The sequence below is a fragment of the Diplotaxodon limnothrissa genome, linkage group LG7, assembly GCF_057381915.1.
Source record: "Diplotaxodon limnothrissa isolate DT_005_m linkage group LG7, D_limnothrissa_male_GT1.1, whole genome shotgun sequence".
NCBI classification, from domain to species: domain Eukaryota; kingdom Metazoa; phylum Chordata; class Actinopteri; order Cichliformes; family Cichlidae; genus Diplotaxodon; species Diplotaxodon limnothrissa.
The window spans coordinates 1,611,604-1,639,068 of NC_140602.1; the positions used below are offsets into that span (position 1 = coordinate 1,611,604).

At 46.0% G+C, this 27,465-nt stretch overlaps 2 protein-coding genes across 4 annotated transcripts; one reads left to right on the forward strand and one right to left on the reverse strand.

Moving 5' to 3' along the window:
* The first annotated feature begins 1,192 nt into the window (after positions 1–1,192).
* On the forward strand, positions 1,193–6,606 carry fbxl9 (F-box and leucine rich repeat protein 9). The gene is made up of 11 exons (XM_085358981.1): positions 1,193–1,437; positions 1,610–1,711; positions 1,792–1,926; positions 2,440–2,619; positions 2,732–3,037; positions 3,114–3,330; positions 4,993–5,150; positions 5,225–5,440; positions 5,511–5,723; positions 5,800–6,017; positions 6,104–6,606. The coding sequence occupies exons 1-11, from the start codon at positions 1,372–1,374 to the stop codon at positions 6,270–6,272; spliced, it is 1,980 nt and encodes a 659-aa protein (XP_085215107.1). The 5' UTR covers positions 1,193–1,371; the 3' UTR covers positions 6,273–6,606.
* Positions 6,560–27,069, reverse strand: elmo3 (engulfment and cell motility 3). Of its 3 annotated transcripts, none has more exons than XM_085358980.1 (21): positions 26,831–27,069; positions 22,699–22,807; positions 20,166–20,206; positions 19,985–20,057; positions 18,779–18,829; positions 18,431–18,600; positions 18,142–18,241; positions 17,916–18,067; positions 17,519–17,597; positions 16,615–16,665; positions 16,397–16,519; positions 15,949–16,071; positions 15,759–15,863; positions 15,483–15,591; positions 15,271–15,407; positions 10,754–10,917; positions 9,312–9,424; positions 9,129–9,233; positions 8,548–8,627; positions 8,119–8,199; positions 6,560–8,026 (listed from the first exon to the last, which is right to left on the reverse strand). In XM_085358980.1, exons 2-21 carry the CDS (start codon positions 22,774–22,776, stop codon positions 7,814–7,816), a joined length of 2,148 nt encoding a protein of 715 aa, XP_085215106.1. In that variant the 5' UTR covers positions 22,777–22,807; positions 26,831–27,069; the 3' UTR covers positions 6,560–7,813. The 3 variants fall into 3 exon arrangements, with proteins under 3 accessions (XP_085215106.1, XP_085215105.1, XP_085215104.1); XM_085358979.1 differs by having other exon boundaries at positions 22,699–22,810; XM_085358978.1 differs by lacking the exon at positions 26,831–27,069 and having other exon boundaries at positions 22,699–25,215.
* Between the last annotated feature and the right edge of the window lie 396 nt (positions 27,070–27,465).

A 27,465-nucleotide genomic window follows, 5' to 3' on the forward strand; every position in this document is an offset into this window, starting at 1 on the left:
CGGTCGATCTTTTTATGTTTTCTTTTGTTTTGTACAATAATGTAAATATATCTGTTTTTGTATTTATTTAGCTCTCACAGTTTAATTTTAAGTCACTGTGCTGGTTGTGTTGTCACAAGACTGCAATAACTGTAGAAATGCAAAATGCTTCACTTGTGCTGTAAATGCTTAATATAATCGCACAGCAGTACTTTTGTATAGATGTGCTAACTGTAGCCACAAGCCAGCGATCCGTACTGCCAGACCATAGAAAGGAATCATCGACAAAGGCCTGTTTTTTCGAGTAAATTTTATTGAAATAAATGAGTTTTCGTCATATTTTAGCATCTGTTCTTGTCTTTGACTTGTCATAAAGGTAAAAAGAAAAAAAGACCGAAACTAAACAGGAAACAACAGGACGTGAAACCAGTTAGTTCTGGTGGTTGAAACACTAACCACAGACCAGGATCTGGTTCTTGGTTCAAATCAAGAACAAATTTGACATTTTTACTTGCTGGTGTTTGTTCCAACATATTTTAACTTTACTGATATTAAACTGGAGGTTTGTAGTATTTGTTGGGGGGAAAGGGGCTTGAATGATAAATCTAGTTAATATCTTTGTTTTTATTTTATTTTCTGCAGGTCAATACGTGGGTTAATTAATTCTTAACAGCCAATCCCCACAGTAAAGTTGCGGTCTTCTCTCATACAGGGGACATTTTTCTGCATGAAGTCATTTTAAATGTTTTTGCAAGATTTTCCAAACGTTAACTTTCACTGCGGATGTTTAGTATTTTTACGGCGTGTTATTGACCCACAGTCATATCTGTTCCATTTTTGCACAGATCATCACCTGCATTCATGTATATATCGATCCGCTTTGCACTTTTAAGTTTTATTTTTGTTTATTTAAGTGTATCTTACTTATGTTTTGCACTAAGTACCGAAGCAATGCTGTTGTAAACCTGCTCACCATTTGGCAACAAAAGCCTTTCTGATTCGGCTCTAACAGCTAACCGCTTCTTCTGGGCCGCACCATCGTCTGTGTGGGGTAAACAGAACACTTTCCACACATTTAGGTCAAAGCGTCAAAAACAAATCAGATCAAAGCTCGTCGGTACCAAGCGTGCTGGAAAAAACACAGCGCCCCGCCCCCTGACGTCATCAGCGCCTCCTCTGCGGTCAGCTGATCGCACCTGAAGGGACTGAGCGTGCACAGAGCCTAACGTAAAGGAGCTTTCAGGGGAACGACAGCAGGTAACGCAGCTTGTAATGAAAGGAAAGCTGTAATTATTAGTTCACGGGCGACACCGTTTCTCTGTGCTGTGGACGCATTAGCTTAAAGGCTAAACTTAGTTCACGATAGCTACTGTTTGGCTAGCTGAGTCACAGATGGTCTGGACGATGGGAGACAGCGATGGGGAGGACGCAGTGGACACTCCTGCGCTGCCCGTGGAGGTGAGTGCAATACAAACGCAGTGCTCGTGAGCTACAGTAACAGTGTTCTAATGGCAGTCAGCTACTGCGCATGACCTGCTGTACCTGTCGAGTGTGCTCTCGCTGGAGCTGGTTCGGATCGAGCTCTTCGCGGATGTTTAATCTAATCCAGCATTTCTGTCTCAATCTGCAGGTCGTAGTTTACATCCTGAGTTTTCTCCACGCTTCAGACAGGAAGGAAGCCTCGCTGGTCTGCCGTAGCTGGTACAGTGCCAGCCAGGACCCCCGCTTCCAGGTCACTCTCCCCAGACCACAACAGAGACGATGAATTGAAAGGTGGCTGCACATTTTAACTGTGTTTTTTTCAAATTGCAGAGGAACATCACCTTCCGCTTCCCGGCTTCGGCCTCGTCCCTGGAGCTCATCAGGGGTCTGGGCCGAAAGCCACGCTGCAGCCTGATAATCAGCCAGCTCGATGGCTTCAGCATCTCCAGATCGCTGCTGCTGGAGGTGCAGTACTCTGACGAATTAAACAGCTCCTGTCTGACACATATTAGGGGTACAGGTGGTTTTTTGTTGTGTTTAGTACCTAAAAATGTCTCAGCATCCATTGCTCCTTCTGTGAAACTATATTCCTGACGTCATGTGATGACAAACCCACAAACAAGCAGTCATACGCTTCCTGGTAGGCTCACATAATTCACACACCTCCGGGCAATGGAAACTTTTTTTACAGTGGATTTGTCTGGACTCTAGTCATCTTAGAAAAACACTAGCATTGTTTTAACATTTTTATATATATCTCAATCACAGCCTTATTATTTTAATTTCCTGTCACAAGGATAAACACGTGACAGGCCATAAATGAACGCCAAAGTTCAGAGCAGCTGTGGTCATTACTTAATAATTCATGCTTATCACAATCATGTGCGTCTGTGTGTGTGAACGTGTAAGCACCGAGTTTCCCACTAAACACACACACACCTTTGCTAACCTTCCTGTTTTGTGTTGCTTCCTCCTCAGGTGGGCCTTTGCCTGGGCCCTAAACTGGAGAGCCTGGCCCTGCCTGGAAGCAGCATAACAGAGGCTTCCCTGCTGGCCCTGCTCCCTCGGCTTTCCTCCCTCCGCAGGTTGGACCTCAGAGGTCTGGACAGCCTCTTCATGTCTGGAGCATTCCTCTCCAGGGAGGAGCACAGACAGCAGGTGGGTGGAGACGGGCAATAAACAATCTGAACAATTCAAACAAGAAATTTAAAAAAAATCTTTATTTTTTTATGGTGTCATAAAAATGTGAGCAATCATAATCTGCTTCCAGGTGCGGTCAGCACTGTGTGGTCTGGAAGAGCTGGACCTGTCTGACCTCCGTTACCTGTCTGACCTCACCTTCAACCGGCTGACCGGATGCACGCCGCGTCTCCGTCGGCTCTCGCTGGCTGGCTGCCATATTGCTTTTGAGTTTGACCCGTATCGAGGGTGCCCGGTGGGGGCCGTCGAGGACTCTTCAGCTCTGCTGTCGCTTAGGAACTTGAGGAGGTTGTTGATGGAGCAGAAATCCACCCTCGTAGCTCTGGACCTCAGCAGGACATCCATCACCCCTGAGTCGCTGCGCACTGTTGCACAGGTCGGGATGCTGGCACAGCACAAGTTTCAGCATCACTAAGAATACTTCCACTGAGAGCTGTAATTCTGTGTTGCAGGTTCAGGGTTTGTTTTTAGAGGAGCTGATCCTGCACGGCTGTAAGGAGCTGACCAACTACTCGGTGGAAGTTCTGGTGACGCACCAGCCAAGCCTCCTCAAACTGGACATCAGCGGCTGCACGGAGCTGACCAGCAGGTCTGTGGAGGCCATAGCGCGAGGTCTGAGGTCACTGACACACCTCTCATTGTCGCAGGACTGGAGGATCACAGAAAAAGGTTCCCCCCGTGCACATTCTTGTGTATTTAAGGCAAGGCAAGGCAAGTTTATTTGTATAGCACAATTCAACAACAAGGTGATTCAAAGTGCTTTACAGAGACATTAGAAACAAGAACAAATAAAAAGCATGATTTAAAATTGAATAAAACAAGCAAATAAACTAACTAATTAACAAACAAACAAACAAACAACAGTATATAAAATCAAAACAGATAAAATCAGAACAGTAGATAAAATCAGTAGTTAAATGTAAGTTTTGAAATTTAAGCTTAAAAGTGTGGATTTGGTGCTTTATTCAAATGCAGCTGAGAACAGGTGAGTCTTCAACCTGGATTTAAATAAACTGAGTGTTTCAGCTGATCTGAGGCTTTCTGGGAGTTTGTTCCAGATATAAGGAGCATAAAAGCTGAATGCAGCTTCTCCGTGTCTGGTTCTGACTCTGGGAACTGATAAAAGACCGGATCCAGATGACCTGAGGGATCTGGAAGGTTCATACTGGGTCAGGAGGTCACTGATGTATTTTGGTCCTAAACCATTCAGAGCTTTATAGACCAGCATCAGAACTTTAAAGTCTATCCTCTGACGGACAGGCAGCCAGTGTAAGGACCTCAGAGCTGGACTGATGTGGTCCACTTTTTTGGTCTTAGTGAGGACTCGAGCAGCAGAGTTCTGAATGAGCTGTAGTTGTCTGACTGATTTTTTAGGTAGACCTGTAAAGATGCTGTTACAGTAATCAAGCCTACTAAAGATGAATGCATGGACTAGTTTTTCCAGGTCCTGTTGAGACATCAGATCTTTTATCCTTGATATATTCTTGAGGTGATAGTAAGCTGACTTTGTTATTGTCTTAATGTGTTTTTCTAAGTTTAGGTCTGCATCCATCACTACACCCAAATTTCTCGCCTGGTTTGTGGTTTTTAGATGTATAGATTGAAGTTCTCTGGTGACCTGTAATCGTTTTTCTTTGGCGCCAAAGACTATTACCTCAGTTTTGTTTTTGTTTAGCTGGAGAAAATTGTGGCACAACCAGTCATTGATTTCCTCGATGCATTTACCAAGAGCCTGTACAGGGCCTCGGTCTCCTGGTGACATTGTGATATATATTTGTGTGTCATCTGCATAGCTGTGATAGTTTATTTTGTTGTTCTTTATAATCTGTGCCAGTGGGAGCATGTAGATGTTAAACAGAAGGGGTCCCAAGATGGAACCTTGGGGAACTCCACATGTGATACTTGTCTGCTCAGATGTGAAGTTACCTATTGATACAAAGTATTTCCTGTTTTCTACGTATGTTTTGAACCAGTTTAGTACAGTTCCTGAAAGACCTGCCCAGTTCTCCAGTCGTTTGAGTAATATGTTGTGGTCAACTGTATCAAATGCTGCACTGAGATCCAGTAAAACTAGGACTGACATTTTTCCACTGTTTTCCATTTAACTGAAATTGTCACCCAGTGTGATCATTTTTATATTTGATATTATCTTTGGAGTGACCGTAATCACGATGATGGAATAAACTAAAAGCAGCTTTAAGGGGAAAACAAACGAAATAATCAGCATTTTTCTATTTGAATAGAACTGCAAGTTTATGATGCTCGGTTATTAGTTTCACGCTCGCAGCTCATCGCACTGCCTCCATGTGATTAACATCGTGTTACCAACAGGCCTGTCGGACCTGCTGTTGTTGCCCTCCCTGCGCTCTCTGGACCTGTCAGAGTGTCTGCACATCAATGGAACAGAGATGGTGAAAGGCTTGAAGGGATCCGATGCTGCCAGACGACAGCTAGAGAGGCTCAACCTCAGGAGCTGCACCTACATCAGGGTCGGTCATTGTCTGCGTCGCTTCGTTCGGTTTAAACCAGACGGAAAAATCTTAGCTTCCTGCCTTTCTTTTAGGATCCTGCAGTTTTCTTTCTCGCCCAGCTGCTCGGGGACACTCTCTGCGAGCTTGACCTGACTTCCTGCAGTAATGTGACTGACCTGTCCGTGTGCGCAGTCGCCACCTACCTGCAGAAGCTGGTGGTGCTGCGGCTCGGCTGGTGTAAAGAAGTGACAGACTGGGGTCTGCTGGGAATGGTGCAAAGAGCCAAATGTGAGCCTGACGAGGAGACGGTGAGAATCACAGCTTTGTGTCTGTTTTGCTCTAAGCACGTGTGGTTGTTATAATAATTCGCTCTAACAGGGAGACAAGGGGCCCAGGTTCACCCGGACTTTTGGCAACATGGGCTTCTTCAAGCCTCCTCGCTTGCCTTTCGAGGAGCGACCCAAGCTAGTGACTCCGAATGACCTGGAGCAGCTCAGACAGCAGGCTGGAGCTTCTCTTTTAGCTCTCAGCAGGCTGCAGGAACTGGACCTCTCTGCCTGCTCCAAACTGACGGACAGCAGCATCACTCAGGTAGGAGGAGGACGGGCAGCAGAAGGTTCCAGTCTGGAATGCAAAATATTTGAAAAGCTCTGTTCTCCTCTCTCAGGTGATGCGTTTCCCAGATCTCCACCATCTGTCTCTCTCCATGCTGCCGGAGATCACAGACGACAGCTTAGTGTCGACGGCGCGTCACTGCCGCAGTCTCACTAGTCTCGTGCTCAGCCACTGCCCAGGTATCAGCGACCGCGGCGTGGCGCATGCTGCGCCCTACCTCCCCAGACTGCAACATCTCTACCTCTCCTGCTGTAATAACATCACCGATAGGTGATTAGCACACACGCCTCGCAAGTAGCTGCAGCTCATCGGAAAGCCATCAAATTCTTACGCTGTTTGCACTCTAAACCCCGCAGATCCCTGCTCCTCCTGGTGCAGCACTGCAAACGTCTGAGGACGCTCGACATCTCCAGGTGCAACAACATCTCCGTAGCAGCAGTGGACTTCCTCCAGACACAGCTGCCCTTCCTGGAGAATCTCCACTACAAGTTCATAGGTGGGGCTGATCTTAGCCTAAGCCTCTGACAGGCTGAGTGAACATCCCGAGAGGCTGCTGGGACTTGAAAAAGAAGAAAACCTGCTGACTATAGTCTGCTCTCAGCTGAGCTTTTGGCACATGTCAATATTTTGTGCGAGAGAGGAAAAATACTTTAAAGTTTACAGCAGGACCTAATTATGTCATCTCTCGAGTAAATATCTGCTCCTGTGTGGAGTAGGAATCACCAGTTTGGACCAAAGGTTATTTTTAAAGATTTCAAAGGAAGGCGAAGACGGCAACACACGAGCACCACAGGAGGAAGAAAGTAGTCAGCATTTCATGTATTTACTGTTCGGAAAATTTTATATTTAAATTCTTTGAGGTGCTTTTAAATGAATTACTGCTGTCACAGACGTAGATTGTTGTAGACCGATGCCAGCGACGCTCCATTTCCTTTATTGTTTTAATGCTGGCAGTCGTTGTTAAAAGCAGGATGTAGGATGGGACACTTTGATGCTGCTAAAGCTGTGGAGTGAAAACGTTTCCCCAACTTCATCTTTTAGATTAAAACAAAGTAAATCAGGGTTTTAATCACTAATTGCTTTTCAAAAATGATAGAGTGTCAGATGTTCTTGGAAAGGGAGCATCATGCCAAAACTAGCGAGTTTCATTTCCACTCCAGCCCACTGTGGACGCTGTTGTAGCACTGAGACAGAGGGAGTACTCATCATGGACCAAAGTGTGCAAAGGTGTCTTTTATAAATAAACCAAAGTTTGGCTTTTTGCTGTATAAATCAAATGTTTTTATTCATGTGAATTAAATCAAAGCACATGATTCAACGTGGACATTATCCCAGAGGTCAGTGTGTCAGTGTGGAGCAGCTGTGCTGAAACGAAATCAGTCAGTTCCCCAGTAGCTCCTCCAGGTGGCGCCACTGAGTGCTCACATTACAAAACCAGCCGTGGACAAAAAGCATCAGTTTTAAAGTTACAATGAAATTTGATCCAAAAAGCCAAAAGTCATCCAACGCATGTGGTACCGTGTGATTGTGACAGAGGGACGTGTGCCTGTTTGCAACAACGATTCAAAATCATTTAATGCATCTCTGCTCCAGAGCTGCTGAGATCCACATGAAGACGAGTGCCTGCAGGTGCATGAAGCTGCGTAACACTGAACACCTGCTGTATGTCTGATGTGCTGGAGAATAAACGACGTACCGTGTTGTAGTTAATGCCCTCTTTAAAAAACGCAGTATTCCTCACACACATTTAGAGAATTCAAAAATATAAAATGATTGTAAAACAAGTGTAAAGTACCATTACTTGAGTGGTTATATTAAAAAGGATTGAATTACATTTTGCTCGGTACCTGTGTGAAGGTTTGAGTGCAGGGAGGAGCAGACGTGCGTCACACAAACACTGACGGCGTCTCAACCTTGTTCCTGCTTCACTTGTTTCACTTGGATGTTTAAAATAAGAAAACTCAAGCGTCAAAGTTATAAATCTGCGATTAAGATGACAAGCGCGTGCACGCGCAGCTCCGCCCACACCAACGTCTCGTTTCACACATATTTACACAGTCACGCGCTCATTGTTCCGTCTGGCTGAAGTCGTAGCAGAAGTTGAAGTTGCTCGGAGGTTTGGGAACGACCGGAGCGTTGTCGGGTATGGGAACGTTCTCCAGATCTAGGAGGCGGAGCTTGATCTCCATAGACAGGAGGATCTCCAGCTCACTCCGCATCGATTCGCTGCTCATCTCCCGGCCGAGGAGCACGCTCAGTCCGTCCGTCCACAGGCAGAACTGAAGACGTAGTGGAAGCTGGTTAGATTTAGTTTCTTCACCGTATATCACAAAGAAACTGAAGGAGGTAACGGAGCAGCGTTTAGACTCACGTCGGTTCTGGACGGGGCGATGAAGTTCAGGCTGTACTCCTCTACGTCGTACGTGATGCTGAATGCCAGATCAAGGACCTCCTACAGAGAAAGCTCAGTGAGACATTCCCCCGTCCACACTTATTATCAATCATCACCAGTAACAAGAATCATTGTTAAACAGAAAGAAGCTCGAGAGCATCAGAGACATCCCAGTGTGCTTGGGTGAGGACTTCACGCTGGAGAGACCACATCTCTCACCTGGCCTGGGAACGCCTCAGCGTGAACCCAGATACCCTGAGTGAGGGAGGTCCTTCTGTGCCCATCGATGGACCTGCATCTTATTTCCTCAAGCCATGTTTAGTTTCTCTCCATATTTCTCCCTTGACTGTCCACACCACCTACAGCAGGAGGTGATCACCATGGTACTGAGAAGGTGAAACAGCTGACCTTATTCTGTTTGCCTTTGTTCTCCTTCATGTGAGGACAGTCTTTACCCGTCAGCAAGCCTTTGATATCTGCGACTGGAACTGAAGAGGAAGCGTCAAAACACACATATGGTTAATATACTTCAGACAATAAAAACCATCTGTGGGAGTCATATTAGTTCCTTCTTCTGTTTTGAATAACAAAGAGTCGTCAGTGCCAAGCGGTAGCTGCAGGTGGCCCCGCCCCTCCCTGAGGAGTCTTCCTGTTAAAAGGAAGTTTTTCCTTCCCACTGTCACCAAAAAAGACTGTTGGGTTTTCCTCTGTATGCATTACTGTGGGGTCTACCTTACAATATAAAGCGCCTCGAGGCGACTGTTGCTGTGTAAATAAAACTGAATTGATCAGCGGCTCAACACACCTGCACTGTTCTGCACTTTGTATCAGGGTTTGTTGGGCACTGATGCTTGATGATTATTAAGATTAATCAATGAGCATAATAAACTGGAATTCCACACATGACAGTTTCTCACAATTTAATTTTAATGGATAAACCTAAGCATGAATATGGCTCGAGCCATTTGGTGTAGAAAAACTGAACTCACTCTTCTCCTGCAGTGTTTCTATTGGTGGATTTTCCGTGTCTTCCTCCACATCGCCGTAGTGAAGCATTTTGTGATTGGGCGACAAGCGACAGTACCACAGTTTATCTGAAGAGACAAAGACGCGGGTTAGCCTGACACGCCCAGTCTGCCGTTCGCTGCACGCGAGCCTGTGAGCGCTCTCACCCTGTCTGCGTCGGCTGCTGATCTTCCTGAACATCGTGCCCTGACACAGCCTGTTGAGTCTCTGCTGCCGGATCAACTCGAGCAGCTCCGGCTTCAGCCGCTCTTTGAGTTCACTGGAAAGAAAAGCAGCAAAGAGCTATAAAATTATTCTGAAAACGTCACAAGCAGTTTTCTCGTTGTTCTAAGACATAAACCGTCACTATTGCCCAGATGACATTTATTCAAATCTAATCAAAAATCAAGCAGCAGAACTGTCACACTGAGTGTTTAGTGACAAACACCAGTGTGACCTGCTGGTTGCTCCATACGGGTGGAAACTATTTGGAGTCGTCAGCAGAACAGCTGATCGGACAGTTTAACAAACCACAAACTCCGTTTTTATTGAATCGTTTCCAGAATGTGGGGTCAACACACGGGACGCTCAGCCGAACTGTGTGTGGATCACAAACACACTGAACCTGAGCTCGTTTATTTCAAGCTTCTGTTCTGTTACAAATCTAATCTTTGCATGACTGAATCATTACAGACGGCGTGTAAATGACCTTTAAATTTGGTAAATATTTTTACGTTTGTTTGAAAGGTACTTCGGTTTTATTTTGAAATCCAGGCTTTTATTTTGAAACAGGAAACTGGCGCAAAACCGTTAAAGGGCTTGTTAGTAAGGTTTCTTTTAGGATATGGTAAATAGTGTGCCTTAAAGTGAAAAATATGTACGTTTCCTTTGCCAATTAGTACCTGGCTGACAGTGGAACAAGGTTTGTTAATGTTTCCTTTAACGGAATAAGTTACGTGCAACCAACATGTCGTTTAATAGAGTTTGTGTTGTTAACCTTGACCTTTATGTGTAGCTGTAAGTTAGTGAGGTGATATAATGAATTGAATGATGTAAATTTGATGTATATGCTATATGTGAGCAGGGGAAATGTGTTTCCTTTAATGTTATGGTATTAATATTGCTGGCTTTGTTTTGCTCCTAGCTCTTACGGTGTCTTCACTGAATGTTTCAATAAAAACATTTCCAATAAAACCTCTGAAGCATCAGTATAAGAGACCATCATTCGGCCAGGGATGCTACACGGCGGGAACTGCAGACCTCGACATTTCTCTGACATGCAGAAAGTAAATGAGTTCAACTGTAAAAGGCAAGAAGTCAATCTGGGAAGCAGTGGGCGCTCATCTGATCCGATGAATGCTGGCAGCTTTTAAACAACCTATCCGTTTATCACACCGCGGTGGGCCTCGGCTCGCCTGCAGTACAGATGGATTTACCATGTGTGCCCACTCGAACGTGACTGTACAACACACTCATCCATAACCAGTAGACCTGGCTCCTGCCTACAGATAGACAAACATCTGTTTATACAGACTATAGGACAGTTGGTGCACATGGCAACTCCTTTAACACAGACCGGTACGCAGCACGTAAACCTGCTGATGCTCACAGCACAGGCGGAGCCAGAGTCTCTTCCTGGTGCAGTCGTTCCGTCTGCCGCAGTTTGAGGATCTCGCTGTAGTTCAGAGCGTTAACTTTGTTCTTGAAGAGCTCCAAGGAGGTCGGCTTACTCGACAGAGTCCTGGTGATCTGCTCCCTCACCACCTGCATCACCTGAGGACAGATATGGGAGCACAGACATGCTGTTGGTGTGATAGGGATTGGTGTTTCACGGCTTGGCTTTGACATAACCAGGGCATGTCAGCCTGCCTATTTAACACGTTTGTGCACAATGGTTGAACATTATTCCTTCATGTGGGCAAAAGAAGACTCAGAGCCGCTCAGTCATCAGTGCGATATCCTCTCCACGCACGCGCTCACACGATGGCCTTGCTTGCATTTGTCAAACGGTGCCATCATAACGTCCTTGACCTTAATGTGACTAAGACTAAGGAGTTAATCACTGGTTACAGGAAAGATGGCGGTAAACCGAAGGCCAGAATCACACACAGTGAGACTCCAAGTTGTGTAAATATTTGGGAACGCTCGACTCGCAGCTTAAATCTGATATAAACACGAGAAACTGCGGTTAAACGAGGACAACAAAGAATTTATTTTTGCAGAAGCTGAAAGTTTTCAGTGTTTCTAAGAATATTTGATAGAATTTTTATCATTCTGTTATTGCAACACGTTCTGTATGCGCTGCTTTGATGAGCAGGATGTGAGTAACAGGGACAGCGTTAGCAGTATTCTCGAGCTCGAGTCTCGCGCACCCTCGAGACAAAAACTGCTCCTCAAATTCTTTCACGTTCTTCTATTAAGCTGCTGAATGTTAAACGTGAAGAATAATAGTTTGTTCTTGTCCCGTCTCTTATTGTCCACAGCTCACCTGTCGGTCGTGTGGGGTTCAGGGGGTTGAGGTTAGGAGCAAACCCCCTCGAGCTCTCGGTTTCTGCTTACAGAATAAAAGTTCATGCATCAGGAGTTAGTGAGGGCGGTCTCCACCCAGCAGCTGTCTTGATACATACACTGGTAAGGTCGTCGTCTTTGTGTGGGAAACGGTTCGTGCTGCTCGATGACAGACTGACTGGTTTCTATCGTTACCTGTAAAGTGTTTCTTTAGTTCAATTTTTACTTTATTCTTTGTTTTTATTGAGATGGTGGTCAGACTGAATTGCCCAGCGTTTTCTGAAGCTCCGTGCTTCAGTCTGTGTTTCTACTCGTTAAAGTGACGCTCACACAGAGACGGGAGGTGACCCTCAGCGCTCAGGGCAGTGACATACGTGTTAAATCTATGGTTCCCTCAGTCGTAAAAGTGGAAAATCGATATAAAAATCAATAGTGTTAAAAGACCGAGCCAACTCTGCGCTGCTGCGGTCACACCCCCTCACCCACACATGTACGCAGCTGACCTAGATCATTCCTGTTCACGCCCAATTTGATTGACTGCAAACAATCAGCGTCTAAAGTGTCGATAAGCCTCGACTCATTCTCAAAGCTCAGAGTAATCGCTCGGTCTCACAAATGTCCTCCAAGAATGTGAAGCGTGACCAAAGTGTTTGTGACTGCAGACGACAGCGAAGTCGTTTTTGTCCCGCAGCAGTGGAAACACAATCTGTGAAATCCAGACCGTCGTACAGAACACGAAACGAGCGTCTACGGTTTCACAGCGCGGCTCCCCGCTCACGTCCTCAGAGCCAAAATAAACTCATCGTCCAGCAGCAATCACATGACACGGTCTGCGCTCCCACCACTGTACATCTGTTTACGTACAGATGAGTGGTAACTGTTCCCACCTTCTATTCTGCCCTTATCTGTATGCAATCTGCTCCTATTGCTCTTCTGATTGATGCAAACTGCATTTCATTGCCGTGTGTTTATACACGTGTAACGACAATAAATCTAATCAACACATTGTAACGATTTATTAACAGCTTCTAGTGTCACACATTGAAAACAAACAAAAAACCTTTTAGCCTTTGATGTATGAATCACTTCTGTACTAGAATACTTCATATTGGCCTCTGTGTTACCAGTTAGTTAAAAACTACTATCTTACCTCCATTCTTCCTCCTCAACAGACAATTATTTTAAAACCCTGGCTTCAATTTTCACCCTCGGTCAGTCGCAGAAACGTGACGGGGATGACGCGGAGTCAAAGTGAGATCACCTATGACAGCAGAGGCCTTTGAGTGTTTGGTAAACAGACACCCCGGTGCTCACATGCACACGCCCAGCCGGGTCCGGCCCCTCTGTCGTTTAGCTCAGCGGGCCAATAGGAGCGACGGCAGCTGTCTCTCTGTTTGGCAGCGTGTTCACGGACGCTAAGTGTGCGTATGTGTGTTAGCGGAGGACGGCTGTTCAGATCATAACACAGCTGGACTGAGGAGATTTCTTAATGTTGGAGGCGCACATGCAACTAAAACCTAAATAAGCTTTCCTTCTTCTTTGCTGCTCCCTGTCGAACCTTTTCCTTCTCTCCCTCTCACATCGTTTCCAGAGGTTTTACGTTCCCCTCTGTTGTCGTGTCATTACTGCCGATGCCCTGGGCGCTTTGTTTTCCTCGTTTCCTTCTCCCTCCGTTTCTGCCGTTCGCCGCGGTTCTCTTTGTCCACCTAATGCTGCTTTGTCCTTGCCTCAAAGCACCCTGGGAGGTTGGACACGAGCAGAAACAAAAGGCCAGTCTGCTGGTCTGGCACACAGGACACTGGCGTGCACCGGAGAGGTCAAAAGGTCACAGAGTTCTATGAGCACTGTGTGGATGAAGGATTGTTGAGTTCTCAGTATTTCTCCCAGATGACAGCGCTCTGCCGCCAGCTCGGCTTAAACCACAAAGCTAACTGTGCGTGTGGGGGCGGGTCGGGGAAGGAGAACCAATCCAACCCACCAAAATACAAACTTAGACAAATGTACATTTAAAATTGAATTTAAAGCATTCTGCTTTTAAATTTCAGTCTCTCTGTGCTTCATTTTTACTATATCAGCATTTTTATTTACTTGTGTCACAGTTCATTAAGATAACTGAGTGGAAACACCCTGTGAGGTGTGATCAAAACAGTCCACCAGTGGGCCTTAATGGATTCAAGGTCTCCCATTCAACCCATGCAAGGTCACCCACATGACCACAGGGATTAAAGTGCAGCTATTCTCAGATCATTCCCTGGAAGTCCAGTTCTGAGCACCTGCACTCTGCGGCTTCTCCACGGACCTTAAATTACATTTTACTGCACACTGGCCTCAATTTTAATTTGGCGGGTCATCTCTAGCTTTGTCCACAATTTTCTGCAGCGGTTCGAATAAGAAACATCAACTGAGGGGCAAGATGAAGAAGTGTTGGCTTCCCCGCCCTCTGAATTAGCATTTTTCCACAGCATGTCTTTATCCTGTCTTCCTTCTCTCACCCCAACCAATCACAGCAGATGGCCCCGCCCCTCCCTGAGCCTGGTTCTGCTGGAGGTTTCTTCCTGTTAAAAGGGAGTTTTTCCTTCCCACTGTCGCCAAAGTGCTGCTCATAGGGGCTCATATGATTGTTGGGTTTGTCGGTCTGTGAAAATATTGTCTGACATTAAACCGTCCGTGGCACAAAAAAGGTCGGGGGTCTACGATGCAAAGCGCCTTGAGGAGACTGTTGCTGTATAAATAAAATTGGATTGAAATTTTGAACTCTGATTTCAACTCCCGTTTATTCAGAGTGTAACTGATTTGTATTGTTCGGCAGAAATGGGATTAACTGTGGAGCAGTCTATTCACCACATTTGTTCTACTTCCTGAACAAAAGCTCACCAGAAGAGATCCAGCATAGCTTGCACAAATACCCGCGGTGGGGGGGACTACTTTGGGACTACTGACCTCTGTCTGCCTGACTATATTTAAATAAGGTAACGTTCTTTGATTCTTGAACTTTCTGATGACACCTTGTACTACCCTTGAACTTCCTGAGCCAGCGGTTCCCTCTCTGACTCCTCCGGTCTGCACGATGAAGCATCCTTGGGTTGGACACTGAACCACAGTTTCCTCCGATGCATCCACGAGTGCACGATTGCTAAACACATCACTCGTATGCATGTATGACTGTGTGCTATGAATATAATAAAGTGTTTTGTTCCCGACCACACACATGCATCTAACGTATATAACATGAAGAGCTGTGTTTTCGTTCCAACTCATGGTGCTATTGTGTAAAACGACGAATGTCGCATAGAAGAATTTACAAAAAGCCACCGTTCACTTCAGTTTGGTCACCGGCTCGATTCCACTCATTGTTTTCTGATTTATGGAAGCGTTTTTGTGGTTGGGTGTACCGCAAATGACTCCAAGTACTCCGTGGGAAAGTGAGACTGACTGTCACTGCATTTAGCAAAGATCCCACATGTGGTCGTGGACGGTTTGGATCTGACGTACCCCACGTCACCGGTTCACACACTGCCACAGCCAACGACCAGAGCAAACTCTCCCGTCTATGTGAGAACTGCCCGGTGTACAAGGACTGAGTTCCTTCTAGCAAAGCGAGCGCCTCTGCTGCTGTACCTTGTCAAAGTCTTCCTGTGTGGCTCTCATCTCTTTCCAGGTCTTGTTGAGCAGCTGAATGCAGACGCAGAAAAGCTCCTCCATCAGCCGGTCCTGACTGAAGAAGATGGGGTGGTAGCCGGACCCCGTCTCCGAGGCTGTGAACAGACAAAATAAATTAGAGCTCGAACAAGAGCGAGCAGAGATCGCAGCGCGTAAGAGATCAGACTGACGTGGCTCTCCGATCCGAAGGATTTCACACAGGATGAGCGTGAGCTGGATGCTGCTCCTGGCAAAGGGACACTCGTGTTTGTCCTCTCGACTGCTGTTCTCCAAGACAAACTGACGACAGAGACAGAACGGAAACTAAGCTGAGCGTTTATTATGCAGTCACCTGATTTTTGAGCTCATGTAACAAACAAGCCGCTTGTACTCGATCATTTTTTCATTTAACATGCACCAGCAGAGGTTTTCTATGTCTAACTAAACTGCAGATAAGTCATGCTCACCCTGCTGTAGGCGTCGGGATAACGTGTGGCAAAGTAATACATGGTGTCCAAAGCTAAGAGACCAGGAGGCGTTCGTGACAAGTCCTGACCGGGGTTGCTATTATTCTGAAAGGAAGGAAGACAAAGTGTCACATATAAACGAGAGAAAAGCTGGCAGACAAACAGTTACCGTGTATGATCTCACGCTTACAGAAAAGCCCAGCTTCCTGAACTCTTTAGCACAGAGCGAACGCCGTCGTTCGTGACTCAGACTGTTCTCGCTTTCTGTCTCGAACGCTGCCTGCCTCAGACCGTGAAGGATGTCTCTTTGTTCCTGAGGTGAAAGCAGGCAGACACACAGTGGGCTGTTAGAATCTTTACGTTTCTGAGCGCGACAGAACATTAGAAACGGTATTTTATTCATAAGATTTCAGGATTATAAATGTAAAAACATAAATGTGCAGCCGACCGGGCGTGGCTTTAACATGTCTGTGAAGGTCATCGTAGTCTAAGGAGCTCGGAAAGAAAGGCGTCTGGAAGTGGGCCTTACTCTTACACCTGAAGAAGCTTCTCGGATGAAACGTCTTCAAGGAAACTTAAAGTCCGGACGCGTTTCTTTCCGAGCTCCCTGAAACCTGACCCGCTGTGTTGCGGCTCACCTGGCTGCAACAGTCCAGAGGTGTCCTCATGCGGGGCTCCTGGAGATTCAAGGTAACCGACTGTAGGACATAGAGGTAGTGGGCCATCTCGTCTTGGACTGAACCAGAACTGTGGATTATATTCTGCCAGAGACACACATTTGACATGAATACATTTTATATTTCATCATTATTAAAAGAATTTGTGAAACGTGATCGTACACGTGAAGATGATTCACCTTATATATGTACTGGCGGACATTCTTCTTAGTCAGGAAATCAAACATATCCTGTAAAACAAGAAGAGCGCGTGTGTCACTGGACTGCAGAGACCTGCTTCTACCACCGGGTGGCGATACAGTGTCGACAGGCAGCGTAAGGCAGGAGGATCAGCCTGAGGGACTTTGACCTCTGTGACGAAATCGCTGCTTGCTGGTACGTGCATCTCTGACTCAACCGCGTTTTTGTTCGCAACTATTTTGCTGATAAGAAGGGTGGGTTTGTTGACCTGATGTAAAAGTGAGGAAGTAACAAAGAGAGCCTGAGAGAAAAGAGCCGAATGAAGGAACCGTTTGTGCACATGGAGAGAGGAGCAGAGGCGCAGAAAGACTCGACTGTCTGCAGACGGTGCCTGTGGGATTCTGACACGCATGAACAGCAACTGTCCTTCACCCCGAGGCACATGTGCAGCTACAGTCTCCTCAGATTATGAGACAAAAACAAAGAGAATGAAATTATTCCAGGAACAAGTGCAGCTCCGTTCTGCTGTGGCCCAGAACTACAGCCACCTTTTACCTGAGGGACGCCTACATCAGCTACACTAACACATACTTTCAGCCCACAGATTCACAAGGTCACATATTCACACAAAGCATCAAGTTTAAATGTTTTTGATCCTTAAAAGCTGTCACTAGGACACATGTATGAGTATCAGTGAAGAAGCACCTGAATCTGACATCCTGCGATAGAAAAGCCAAACTTTTAAGGTTACTGCTGATGAACAGTGTGCACGGTGCTGCCTGGAGGCAGACACCGAGGACGAACTGCGAGCCAAACTAAAACACCTGATCATCTGCAAGCTTTGAAGTTTTACTAGTGTGGAAAAGAGGAAGTGCATGAAAGGTTTGAAAGTAGCAGAGGCACCTTTCGGTCCGAGTCTCCGGCTGTTTGCAGCAGGGCCATGAGTAAGGCCATGGCTTTGGTTTGTATCTGCTGATTTGTCCTGAAAAAGGTTAGAGACACACAAAAACATTATTTTTACAGCTTTGCAGCCACATGGAAATGCGTGCATGCTCCTTTGACAGATTTCAGTTCTCGTATCGCTGCACTCGTGCAGTAAAAACTGGACAGTTTACATATTTAAAACTTCCTGTTACAGAAACAATGCTGTGACCTCGTTGCATTACTCGAACGCGTTTCACGTGACACTATATCTTTGTGCCAGATTAAGCGAAAGCAAATGATGCTGATTAATGATTTTGAACTTTAAGATGCAACAGACACCAAGCGAGTGTGACTTGTTGCGTGATAAACTACTTACACCTGCAGGTGAGCAATGAGCCTCTCCATGGTGATTTCCTGTTTGACCTGCAGGAAAAGGCTGTGGCTGCTGAGCACCATGCTCTCCAGGATGTCCAAGCACACCTGCTGTATCGAGGCGTCCGTCGACTTGGCGTTCACAAAGCCGGCGATCTGAGGGAGAAACGTGAGCTTCAGAAAATCAAACTCGGAAAACGTGCGAGAGGCGTGCGGAGAGCAGCGGGGACCTTTTTGATGAAGACAGAAGAGAGGTTCTCCCATGAAACGATCCCATGATCCATCAGCTCCATGAACCCCGTCAGCGTGTGCGTCATGATCACATTACTCCTGAATGACACAGTAAAAAGAGGCAAGCATGAGACATTCACACGGACACGATCAGTGATGCCGTTGGTGCTTTAAAGTCAGTAACAGTAAAGCGTTGCATCGCTGAGAGCTCAGCCAATCGTGTTGCTGCTACCATCACAGAAAAGAGCTTCAATGAATCAGTCGGTGATATGTGACGAGGATACTAACTCATTAGAGTCTTCTACAATCTTGACCAATAAGAGGTGTCCGTCTCGGCTGATGAACTCCTGAGCAAAGGTCACGTCTGTTGAAACGCTCGCCAGTTCCTTCAGTGAATCGCAGCGCACGCCTGCGTCTGAGCTCTGGATACCCTTGAACAAATCCTCCGCGCAGCGGCCCTGAGTTCATCCACGCCAATGAAACACACACAGAGAAACACACCGGCTCAGAAAAGTCATCCATCGAGCTCTGATGCGACAGTTTAGACTTCTGGAGCTCTAGTTGGTCAGCACGTAGCAGAACGTAGCCTCTCGCTGTGTTAGAGGGAGAAGAAGGTGAAACAGGCTGCAGACTCACCGGTGCCTTGGTCAGACGCAGGATGCAGCCGTTCTTAATGTCCAGACGATTCTACGACACACAAACAAGCAGGCAGACACGGAGAAAAGGTTTAAGAAGAACACCAAACATAATCTGTGTCTATCAGAGGACTGCACATCCAGGCACAGAGGCTCAAGACGTCAACGAGAAGCTCATTCCTCACATTATCAAAGAATGACTCATCCTGCATATGTACTGTTTATTTACCAAAGGCCAAACAGACCAACGTTAAAACGGGGTTAGCGGGCCGTCTGGGGCTCGGGCTGCTGTTTGCACCGTGACCCTGTTTGGCTTTTAAGTCTAGAGCAGAACATTAAGACTGAATGCACGTGATCACAGATGTGACAAAATATTTCAGCCCAAATTTACACCTCATCTCCAATAAAGCGTCTCAGTCCCTGTTCGTCGTGCCACTTACAAATGAGCCGTGCAGCTTTGCTGCAGCCAAGAGCTTCTGCTGTTCTTCTTCTTAACATTTATTAAGCACAAAGTAAAATCTTTGCAATCGAGTCTGTGTTTTGTGAGGCTGCCCCTGGCCTGTGCAGACAGGATGAACCCAGCACGTTAGCGGTTTTTGGTGGTCGGAGAAACAGCTCAGAGAAAACCAACGGGCCCTGCCTGGGCTCCAACCCACCGACCACCTGACTGCTGATAATATTAACATGCACATTTCTGAAGTCTGCCACTAAAAGCAGGAAATAATCAGCACCATTATTAGACCGCCTCTGTTCCACAGACTCCTCAAGAAGCCAACCTTAAACTGAAACATGTGTGTTTAACTACGTGATCACTGCAAAAGCCTGAAGCTTACCATCCCTACGCTAACTGTAAAGGAGCTGCAGAAGCCTCGTCTGCATTTTTCCTGATGGGATGATAGTCTTATCTCAGAGAGCAGGAAAGCTTCAGCAGCAACCTTTCGAGAGGAATCTGAGTGAAGCTGCTTCTCGCTTTAGCTTCTGTTTTTCCTGTTTCACGCTCGTCTTTGATGACTGAGCTCCAGGGAGACGCTCGTAAACGCAGGCGAAGTGCTGACAAAGCAGTGATTCACTGATCTAGTGGCAGAGATAGATGCTTATCTCGTAACCATGGAAACATCTGGAAGGCTGACTCGGGTCTGGTACTTGACGTTTTTGCAGAAACCTGAGCCAACGACAGACGTTTTTGTGTTGACTGTTGCCGACTGACCGATTCGGTGATGTACATCTGCACTCCGTCAGCATACTGCAGGGCGTAGTTCTCGGACCCGGGGAGATTCCATCTACACACACACACACACACACACACACACACACACACACACACACACTTCAGTGTGACCAATGAAGCACGATGATGTCAAGCAAAACAACCTCCATCGCAGACTTACCCGTCGCACACCTCCTTTATCACAGCAGACAGAGGTTTTTTCTGCAGAGACACAACAAAACAGCACTTAGTCACACATGCATGCAGACGCAGCATAAAAGACACACACCTGCTGCACAACTACTATGTTTCTCTGTCGGGGAGCCGAATTCATGCTTCAGTAATGACATGCTGTTATGGGATCGCGGTTCCACAACTATTCCCGCTGGCTGGAAACCTTGTTTGCTGGGCAGAGGAAAGCTCGCCGACACTCTGTGAACAATGTTGCCCTCGGTGCCCAGAGTCCTCTCTGTACGGAAATAAAAGCCAGACTACTTCCATGTCTGCCTCTCAGCTATCCTGCTATTAGTGGTCAGCCCTGTGGTTACCCTGTCAAAATGTCTTCAGGTTCTGTGGTTGACCCGGTGGACAGTCTGTCATTAGTGGCAGCAAAGAGGGTCAACGAATCAGATGCGTCTGCTGGAAACGCTCGGGCCAATGGGAAGTTTTCCTGGCGAGGTAGAATTGGTCGCGATTTAAAACGAAACTATTTTGTGTCAAGAAAGGCCCAAAGTAACACTCCTGAATAACTTATTGTGACGGTTCCTCTAAGAATAATCCCGATGAGATTATCAGCTGTTCAAATAGTGGGTGAAAGGCGCTGGCTGGGAACCTGGTTAAGCCTACGCTAGTGTGCAACTCAGAGACCTCACAGCCGGCCCTGCTGTACACTCTAGACTTAACTGTCTTGCGCAAGGAAACAACTTCCCCCAAGTTTCTGGGAAACATATGGAAAACTTCCCCACAATCACAGAAAGCCATCACTGCTATGAAACACTTTTTACTTTAGTCACAAAGCTTTCACACTTTATGGCTCATATCAACACAAACCCCAGAACGAGTAACAAGTGTATTAATAACAACACGTTCACGTGAAAGAGTCACTCCCGAGGCACGAGCAAGCAAGAGACAGACCGCAGAGTCCGGTCATGTGAGTCGCCAACAAGAGCGACTGAAAGGAAGCTGAAAACTCACATCGGTGCATGTTCACTGTGCAAATTTGAAGTGAAGGCAGACGCAGGGAGAAAGTGGAGAAAGTGAGCTGCAGCTCTTTCCACAGCATCACTGAGAAACGCATGAAAGCGGCGTGACTTCTGTGACATTATATCAACATGTGCTTCATGAAGTTTATGTAGGATGCAGCAGGAAGTGGGAACATTTGAGTTTAACTGTTAGTCTTACATCACGTTTACAGTCGGGAGCTGAAGTGTTATTCTGACAGCTAGTTTAAACATGTCATGTTATAGCAGCTGTTTCAAACCACAGCGGTAAGGAAGTGGGGATCATCACCATCGACACACACACACACGCACACACACACACGCACACACACACACGCACACACACACACACGCGCACACACACACACACACACACACACACACACACGCGCACACACACACACACACACGCGCGCACACGCACACACACACCTAAAAGTGCCAGTATTATTAGTGTCTTTCAGTTTCTAGAGTCATAATTAACTCCCCTTTTAAAACCTTTTGCCAAAGCGCTCTCTCCCCCTCTCTCTCTCTCTCCCCCTCTCTCTCTCCCTCTGAACTGATACAAGCAGGAGTGGGCGGAGCCTTCACAGACGCACGGGCCAATATGGTGACACCTTTTTATTCCCCCCCAGCAAGAAAATGCCCAACATAGTTCAGATGAATGCACGTCTCTGTGGTCTGGCGTTGACTCATTAGCGTGAGTGCTGCTATGAACGTGCCAGAAAGTCTCAGCACTACTGGACTAAAACCAACCTGGGCAGAATTAATCGACCAAATTACCTGATGCAGCCTGACTGAAATATGTCACAACCTGGAGTCCAATCAGAGCCTTCGCATTTTGACCAACTCTCTGATGAAATGTGTTCATAACGGCTGCAGAACAAAGTGGTTCAGGTTCCCCTGTTTGATTCCACCGAGCAGGTTTATATTCACCACGATGCTGACGGTGCAACAAACTCAGAGGTGTAAAATGTGAGCTGAGGGTCACAGCTCTGCCAGGTCCTCATGCGCCATCATTCCTGCACCATCTCATCTTTTCTCACACAAAAACTCCCAAAATGCCAGAAACATAAGATCAGGACACTCTTCTAAGTTGTCCCGTAGCATCGAGAGAGCGACGACGTCACTACGAGCCGACTGGTTACAGTGACGAGCTCGTTGAACCTGTCTCACACAGAAACAGTCAGATCACACGCATTAAAGAAAGCTTAGTTCAGTCCTGCTGCATCAGACGTTTGCACGATCGCAGGGCATTGTTCACGGCTGCGGTGCACGTGTGAAAACGGCTTTCAACTCTACCAAGACAAGTAAATTGGGTAAGATGCTCCGCAGAGGGAAACAAAGTCCTCTTGTGGTTTAGAGGTAGATCAAACGTGACATCAGAGAAGCACATCAGACACTCAGTGTGACAGACTGCGTTATTTTAACCAACCAGAGCGCGACGGACGTTATCAGTTAAAAGTGTGCACGTTGTATAAATGTGTGCATTACCTGGTCCAGTTGTATGAGCTGGGGGTAGGCCCCGGGCATCTGGATGGCTATCTTCACTATGTCCTTCTGCTGCGGCATGATGGCACCTCTTGGTTACACCGCTATTCAGCTGCTAACGGGAAAACAGAGTTATTGGGCACCTGTGGGATTTATATGAAATACATTGAGTCCCATTTAAGAACATATATAAAAACCATGTGACCAAAATGGACTCGAGTTTGCACAAAAAACGAGTCTCCGTCATTTCGACAACAGAAAGGTGGAATAAGAAAACGAGAGCTGACAGTCTGTAAATCTGATGGCTGCCTCGCGTTGATCCAACAACCGTTTTACACGTGAAGCTGCAGAACACGGCGGTTCCTCTTTCACGGTTTATTTATGGAGTGCTGAGTAAAGCTGAAACAGGTGACCTCCTGCCCGTACAGGCACCTCCAGTCCTTCCATCGTTCTTCTCACTTCCTCCTCGGCTCCGATAGACTTTTCCCAGAGGATAAAGAAGAAGCTGCTGTTGCGCTTCAAACCCTTCCTCGTCCTCCTCCTCAGTCTGTCGACACATGGACAAGACATACAGTCTGATGTTGAGTCTTCTGTGCGCTCACTGGCTCGGTGTGATTAACAGCCCAGCCTGTGCTCGATCTCTTGGATGCTTTTTGCATTCTGTCACTTCCAGCCTCAAAAAGAAAGCTCGCAGTTTTTAACAAAGCAACACTCCCACTGCTGTCACAACAACCGCATGCTTCGAGGCCTCCTCGCCTCCCTGAGGCGCCGTCTGAGAAAAAAGGGCTGTTTTAAGTGACGATAAGAATGCAGCCGATACCTGGATGTCACCTCTCAAACATCCATCTTTGTTTGGGGGTAATTGACATGGACTAGATGGAAGGAGAAGTCTGAAGGGCCAAACCTGTTTGGGTATGTTGGATCTGGTGTGGTGCCAAAGGTCAACTTCCCTTTGAAAATAAAGTATTAATCTTAATAGAGATTTATAGAAACTGAGGCCTACTCAGCTTCTGAGTGACCGAATTCAAAGGCCAACCTGTCACGCTACGGTTTTTATTAACAATAACTGAGAGTACCTGCGGTTTTTGAGCTGTCCAAGCTGCTTAATGAAGAATGTGAAACTGAGCCCATGTAGGCTACTTGCTGTGGTTACTGCTTTGGCTCAAAGAACTAACCAAACAAGTACACGAGTTGCGTCATATAGTACAGCTTTGACTACACCAGTTTCCTAATCAGCCTGCAAGTGGAAACTGAACTTAATTTCAGGTCTGGGTGTAAAATCCAACATTTCAATAAAAAAATGACGAGTACATCAGTCAAAGAAAGCGCTGTAAAAGTGAAACTTGGCACAAAGAGTCTTTCAACCCCTGAAGAAGTTCCCTTTTTCCTAGTAAGCACAATCATCAGGTCAACACTGACTAGCGTCGTGATTTACAATAATAGCAGGATAACGATGTTGTGATGATAAATACAGAGAGGATGGCACTCACAGTAAACACGCTACCTGCTTGGCATCATTTACGTCATCAAATATAATTGGGTCACTTCCTCTCAAATCAGCCAGTTTTTAGCTGATTTCTGCTCAAGCGTCTCCACTTGGCATAAACAAAGAGACAAAGAGCAGAAGTTCTCTGGGAGGAAATGCATGGCTGATGCCAGAGCTCAGGGATAATGGCCAATGCTTCCAGCTGACAGAAAGGCAACAGTAACTCAAACAACCACGTCACAATCAAGGTAAGCAGAAGAGAGTTTGTGAACGCACAACACGTCGGACCTTGAAGCAGATGACGTGGCGCTCCTGTCAGGTAAGAACAGGAAACTGAGGCTGCGGCTCGCACAGGCTCACCAAAGCTCGACAACAGCAGATTGGAAAAATGCTGCACGGTCTGATGAGTCTCAATGTGGGCGATATTTTCGGTAGCATCGTCTAAACGCCGCAGCAAGTACTGTAGCAGACCACGTCCAGCTCTTTATGACCACAGCGTACAGGTCCTGTGATGATCGCTTGCAGCAGGACATTGTGTCATGTGTCAAATCATTGCAAGCTGCTTTCTTGAACATGCGAGTTCAGGGCACCCAAAGAGCCCTCACAGTCACCAGATCTCAGTCCAAGCACAGCGTCGTGGAGATGTAGTCGAAGGCGACACTCGCATCATGGATCTGCAGCTGGACCAAAACCTCAGGAGTGTTTCCAGCTCCTTGATGAATCTTTGCAGGCAGTTCTGAAGGCACAAGGGGCTTCAACCCAGTACTACTCATCTGACACTGTGGCACTGTACAAGGATAATCTGTAGACCAGAGCATTCAGAGCTCACAGCTTTGCGATGCTGCTGTCGCATCTATAAGCAAACTATACGATCTATCAGAAAGAAGGAAATGAGGTTGTAGACAAATGTGGCCCGGCGACAGGAATAGAACACCACAGTACAGTTCGTCTAGATCAGAAGCTTGAACATTGATATAATCTGAGCAGACTAGAGCTCACCGTGGCCTGACCAGGGCGGAGATCAGCCTGCATTCCTGTCGTCCAAGAAGAATCAACTTAAGCTAATCCTTTAAGCATTTCCTACAAAGTATTTTTAAAGTGTCTGAATTGATTTTATACAGCTTTACACTTAATGCATTAGTGGTCAGGAACACGACGGCAGAAATACAAATTTGAATAAATTAAAACCTCTCATTAATAGAAGTTACCATTTCTTTAGGGGAACTAACGTCCCCAGACAAGGAAAGATGAACTAAAAGATGTTTTTTGCATTTTTAACTAAACCCAACTTGCTTGTATCGAAAGTTAAAAAGCTGCTGATCAGCAAAACTGTGTAAGCTGCTTCATTTACTCAGGAACTCAGGAAAAGAGGGAAGCTTTCATGTGAGGCTCCAGAGGTTAACCACCAGTGCGTGCTTGCCTCAGTCTGTACCTGTCTGTGCCTGTTCGTGATGCCCCCCAGAATTAACCAAGTGGAAGCTGAAACCACACCCACTGTCTGGCTTAAAACAGAAGAGAAGTTGAGGTTTAACTTTAGTACTCTAAATGTAATGATCCCAGTTAACAAAAATCCTTTAATAACCTGAACAACTGGTCAAATAAGAGATTAGCCAATCTTTCAAAGACACAAAAAAGCCGAAGCCTCAGCAGTGTAATACATATGGATCATAGCTGCTTCCATCTGACAGCCAAAGACAAGACATGGTTCATTTTACAGGCCAGCAGTTACTCAAACCCAATTATGTGTAAATCAAAGAAGAAGGAGAAGAAAAATCAGCCTTGCTGGGTTCAATCAGATACAATTTTCTGCTTTTCTGAACGGAAGTTGTTAGAAATGCAACAACAAACAGGTCGTTATAATATGGGAAGTTCTAGCTGCTACAATAGACGAGAACTCAAAGAGTACATCTCTGTGCACTCGCTCACTGTGCAGCTGAAACAGGTGGAGTTTGAGCTGCGCACCATTAAAAGCATAAATGCATTTAAAGGAGATGATGTCAGACAGATTAGAGTCCCACCACATTCAGCTGTCACCGTCTATATTCAGTGAGCAGTTTGCTTAGTTAGGCTTAAAACCACAAGCAGGCTCAGAGCTTTTGTTAGCCTGCAGATCCTGTGTGTGTGTGTGTGTGTGTGTGTGTGTGTGTGTGTGTGTGTGTGTGTGTGTGTCTGTCTGTCTGTCTGAGACCCCCTGGACTGGCAGACCCCCCCCTACCCACTGTGGAAGTGTGTATGTAGGGAGGGAAGAGCTCAGCTGCCTGAAATTCCTGACATGACAGAGTCGCACATACACTCGGTAAATCTCAAATGCTACAGGTTTCCAAGAAAAGGGATTTATATGGTAGAGAAAACTGGAAGCTGCCTTTCTAAAATAAAAATAAAACACAGAAACACTTATATTCGGAGTTTTTCTTATAATAATTATGAATAAGACAATTGTGCTTTACATATAGCACATGTCAGTTAAGTAAAGTCATGCATCAAGTTAGCAGCTAAACAATGTTTTAGTTAAAGTAAACCACTCAGTGCAACAAGTTAAAAGTGCAGCTAATCTGATATGAGCGCAGCCACAGCGTGTTGGAAACAGTCAACACAACAGTCGTGAAAGAAATGTGAGCACAGCTTTCTTTTTCCCTGAATGCCTCCTACCTGGTATGAGAAGACGAGTCAAGAGCTACTATCCTGCAGGAACCGCCGCAGTCGGACCGAGAAACATTTGCAGCTCCTTTTTTACTCTTCAGGAGGAACCGAGTCGGTCCGCGGAGGTGTGTTCCCCTACAAAAACATCCGACCGCTGACAAAATCTGTACCAGCGTCTCTGCAGAAAGTTTTAACTGTGATAAGTTGACCTAAAAGTTCCGGGTCGGCTGGAGTCTCTTGGTCGAGCGTTTTTTTCTGGGTTTTTTTTTTTTTTTTTTTTTTTGGAGTCAATCGTCTCTGATTAACAGAGCAGTTTCCGATTTGGATTTTCACAATAATACCCCTCCCGCGTTTCACATTAATTGAACGTTTAAATTGAAAATAAAACTAGAGATAAGGAAGAGAAAAATTAAAATGGGAACAATAACCAACGCCATATTTTATTTTATATTTTGCTACTTTATTGTCCATGCAGGAAACCTTTGACCGTCACATTTTTTTTTCTTTCGAGCGATACAGTGCTTTTACTTTGAAACACAAACGACATACATACCGGAGGTGTCGTTGCTGCTTATGGTGACTTCTATCATATTTCTTTCACATTTCTTCACTAGCACATAAAATTGAATTCAAAGTTCCGGTGG

Coding starts and splice junctions, on each gene's coding strand:
- elmo3 (XM_085358980.1), bottom strand. CDS start 22,776: ATGCCGCAGCAGAAGGACATAGTGAAGATAGCCATCCAGATGCCCGGG. Junction 20,207..22,698: donor AGCTCATACAACTGGACCAG/GTAATGCACACA, acceptor GTGTCTCTGCAG/AAAAAACCTCTGTCTGCTGT. Junction 8,628..9,128: donor AGAAACACTGCAGGAGAAGA/GTGAGTTCAGTT, acceptor CTTCCTCTTCAG/TTCCAGTCGCAGATATCAAA.
- fbxl9 (XM_085358981.1), top strand. CDS start 1,372: ATGGTCTGGACGATGGGAGACAGCGATGGGGAGGACGCAGTGGACACT. Junction 2,620..2,731: donor GGGAGGAGCACAGACAGCAG/GTGGGTGGAGAC, acceptor ATCTGCTTCCAG/GTGCGGTCAGCACTGTGTGG. Junction 5,441..5,510: donor GTGAGCCTGACGAGGAGACG/GTGAGAATCACA, acceptor TCGCTCTAACAG/GGAGACAAGGGGCCCAGGTT.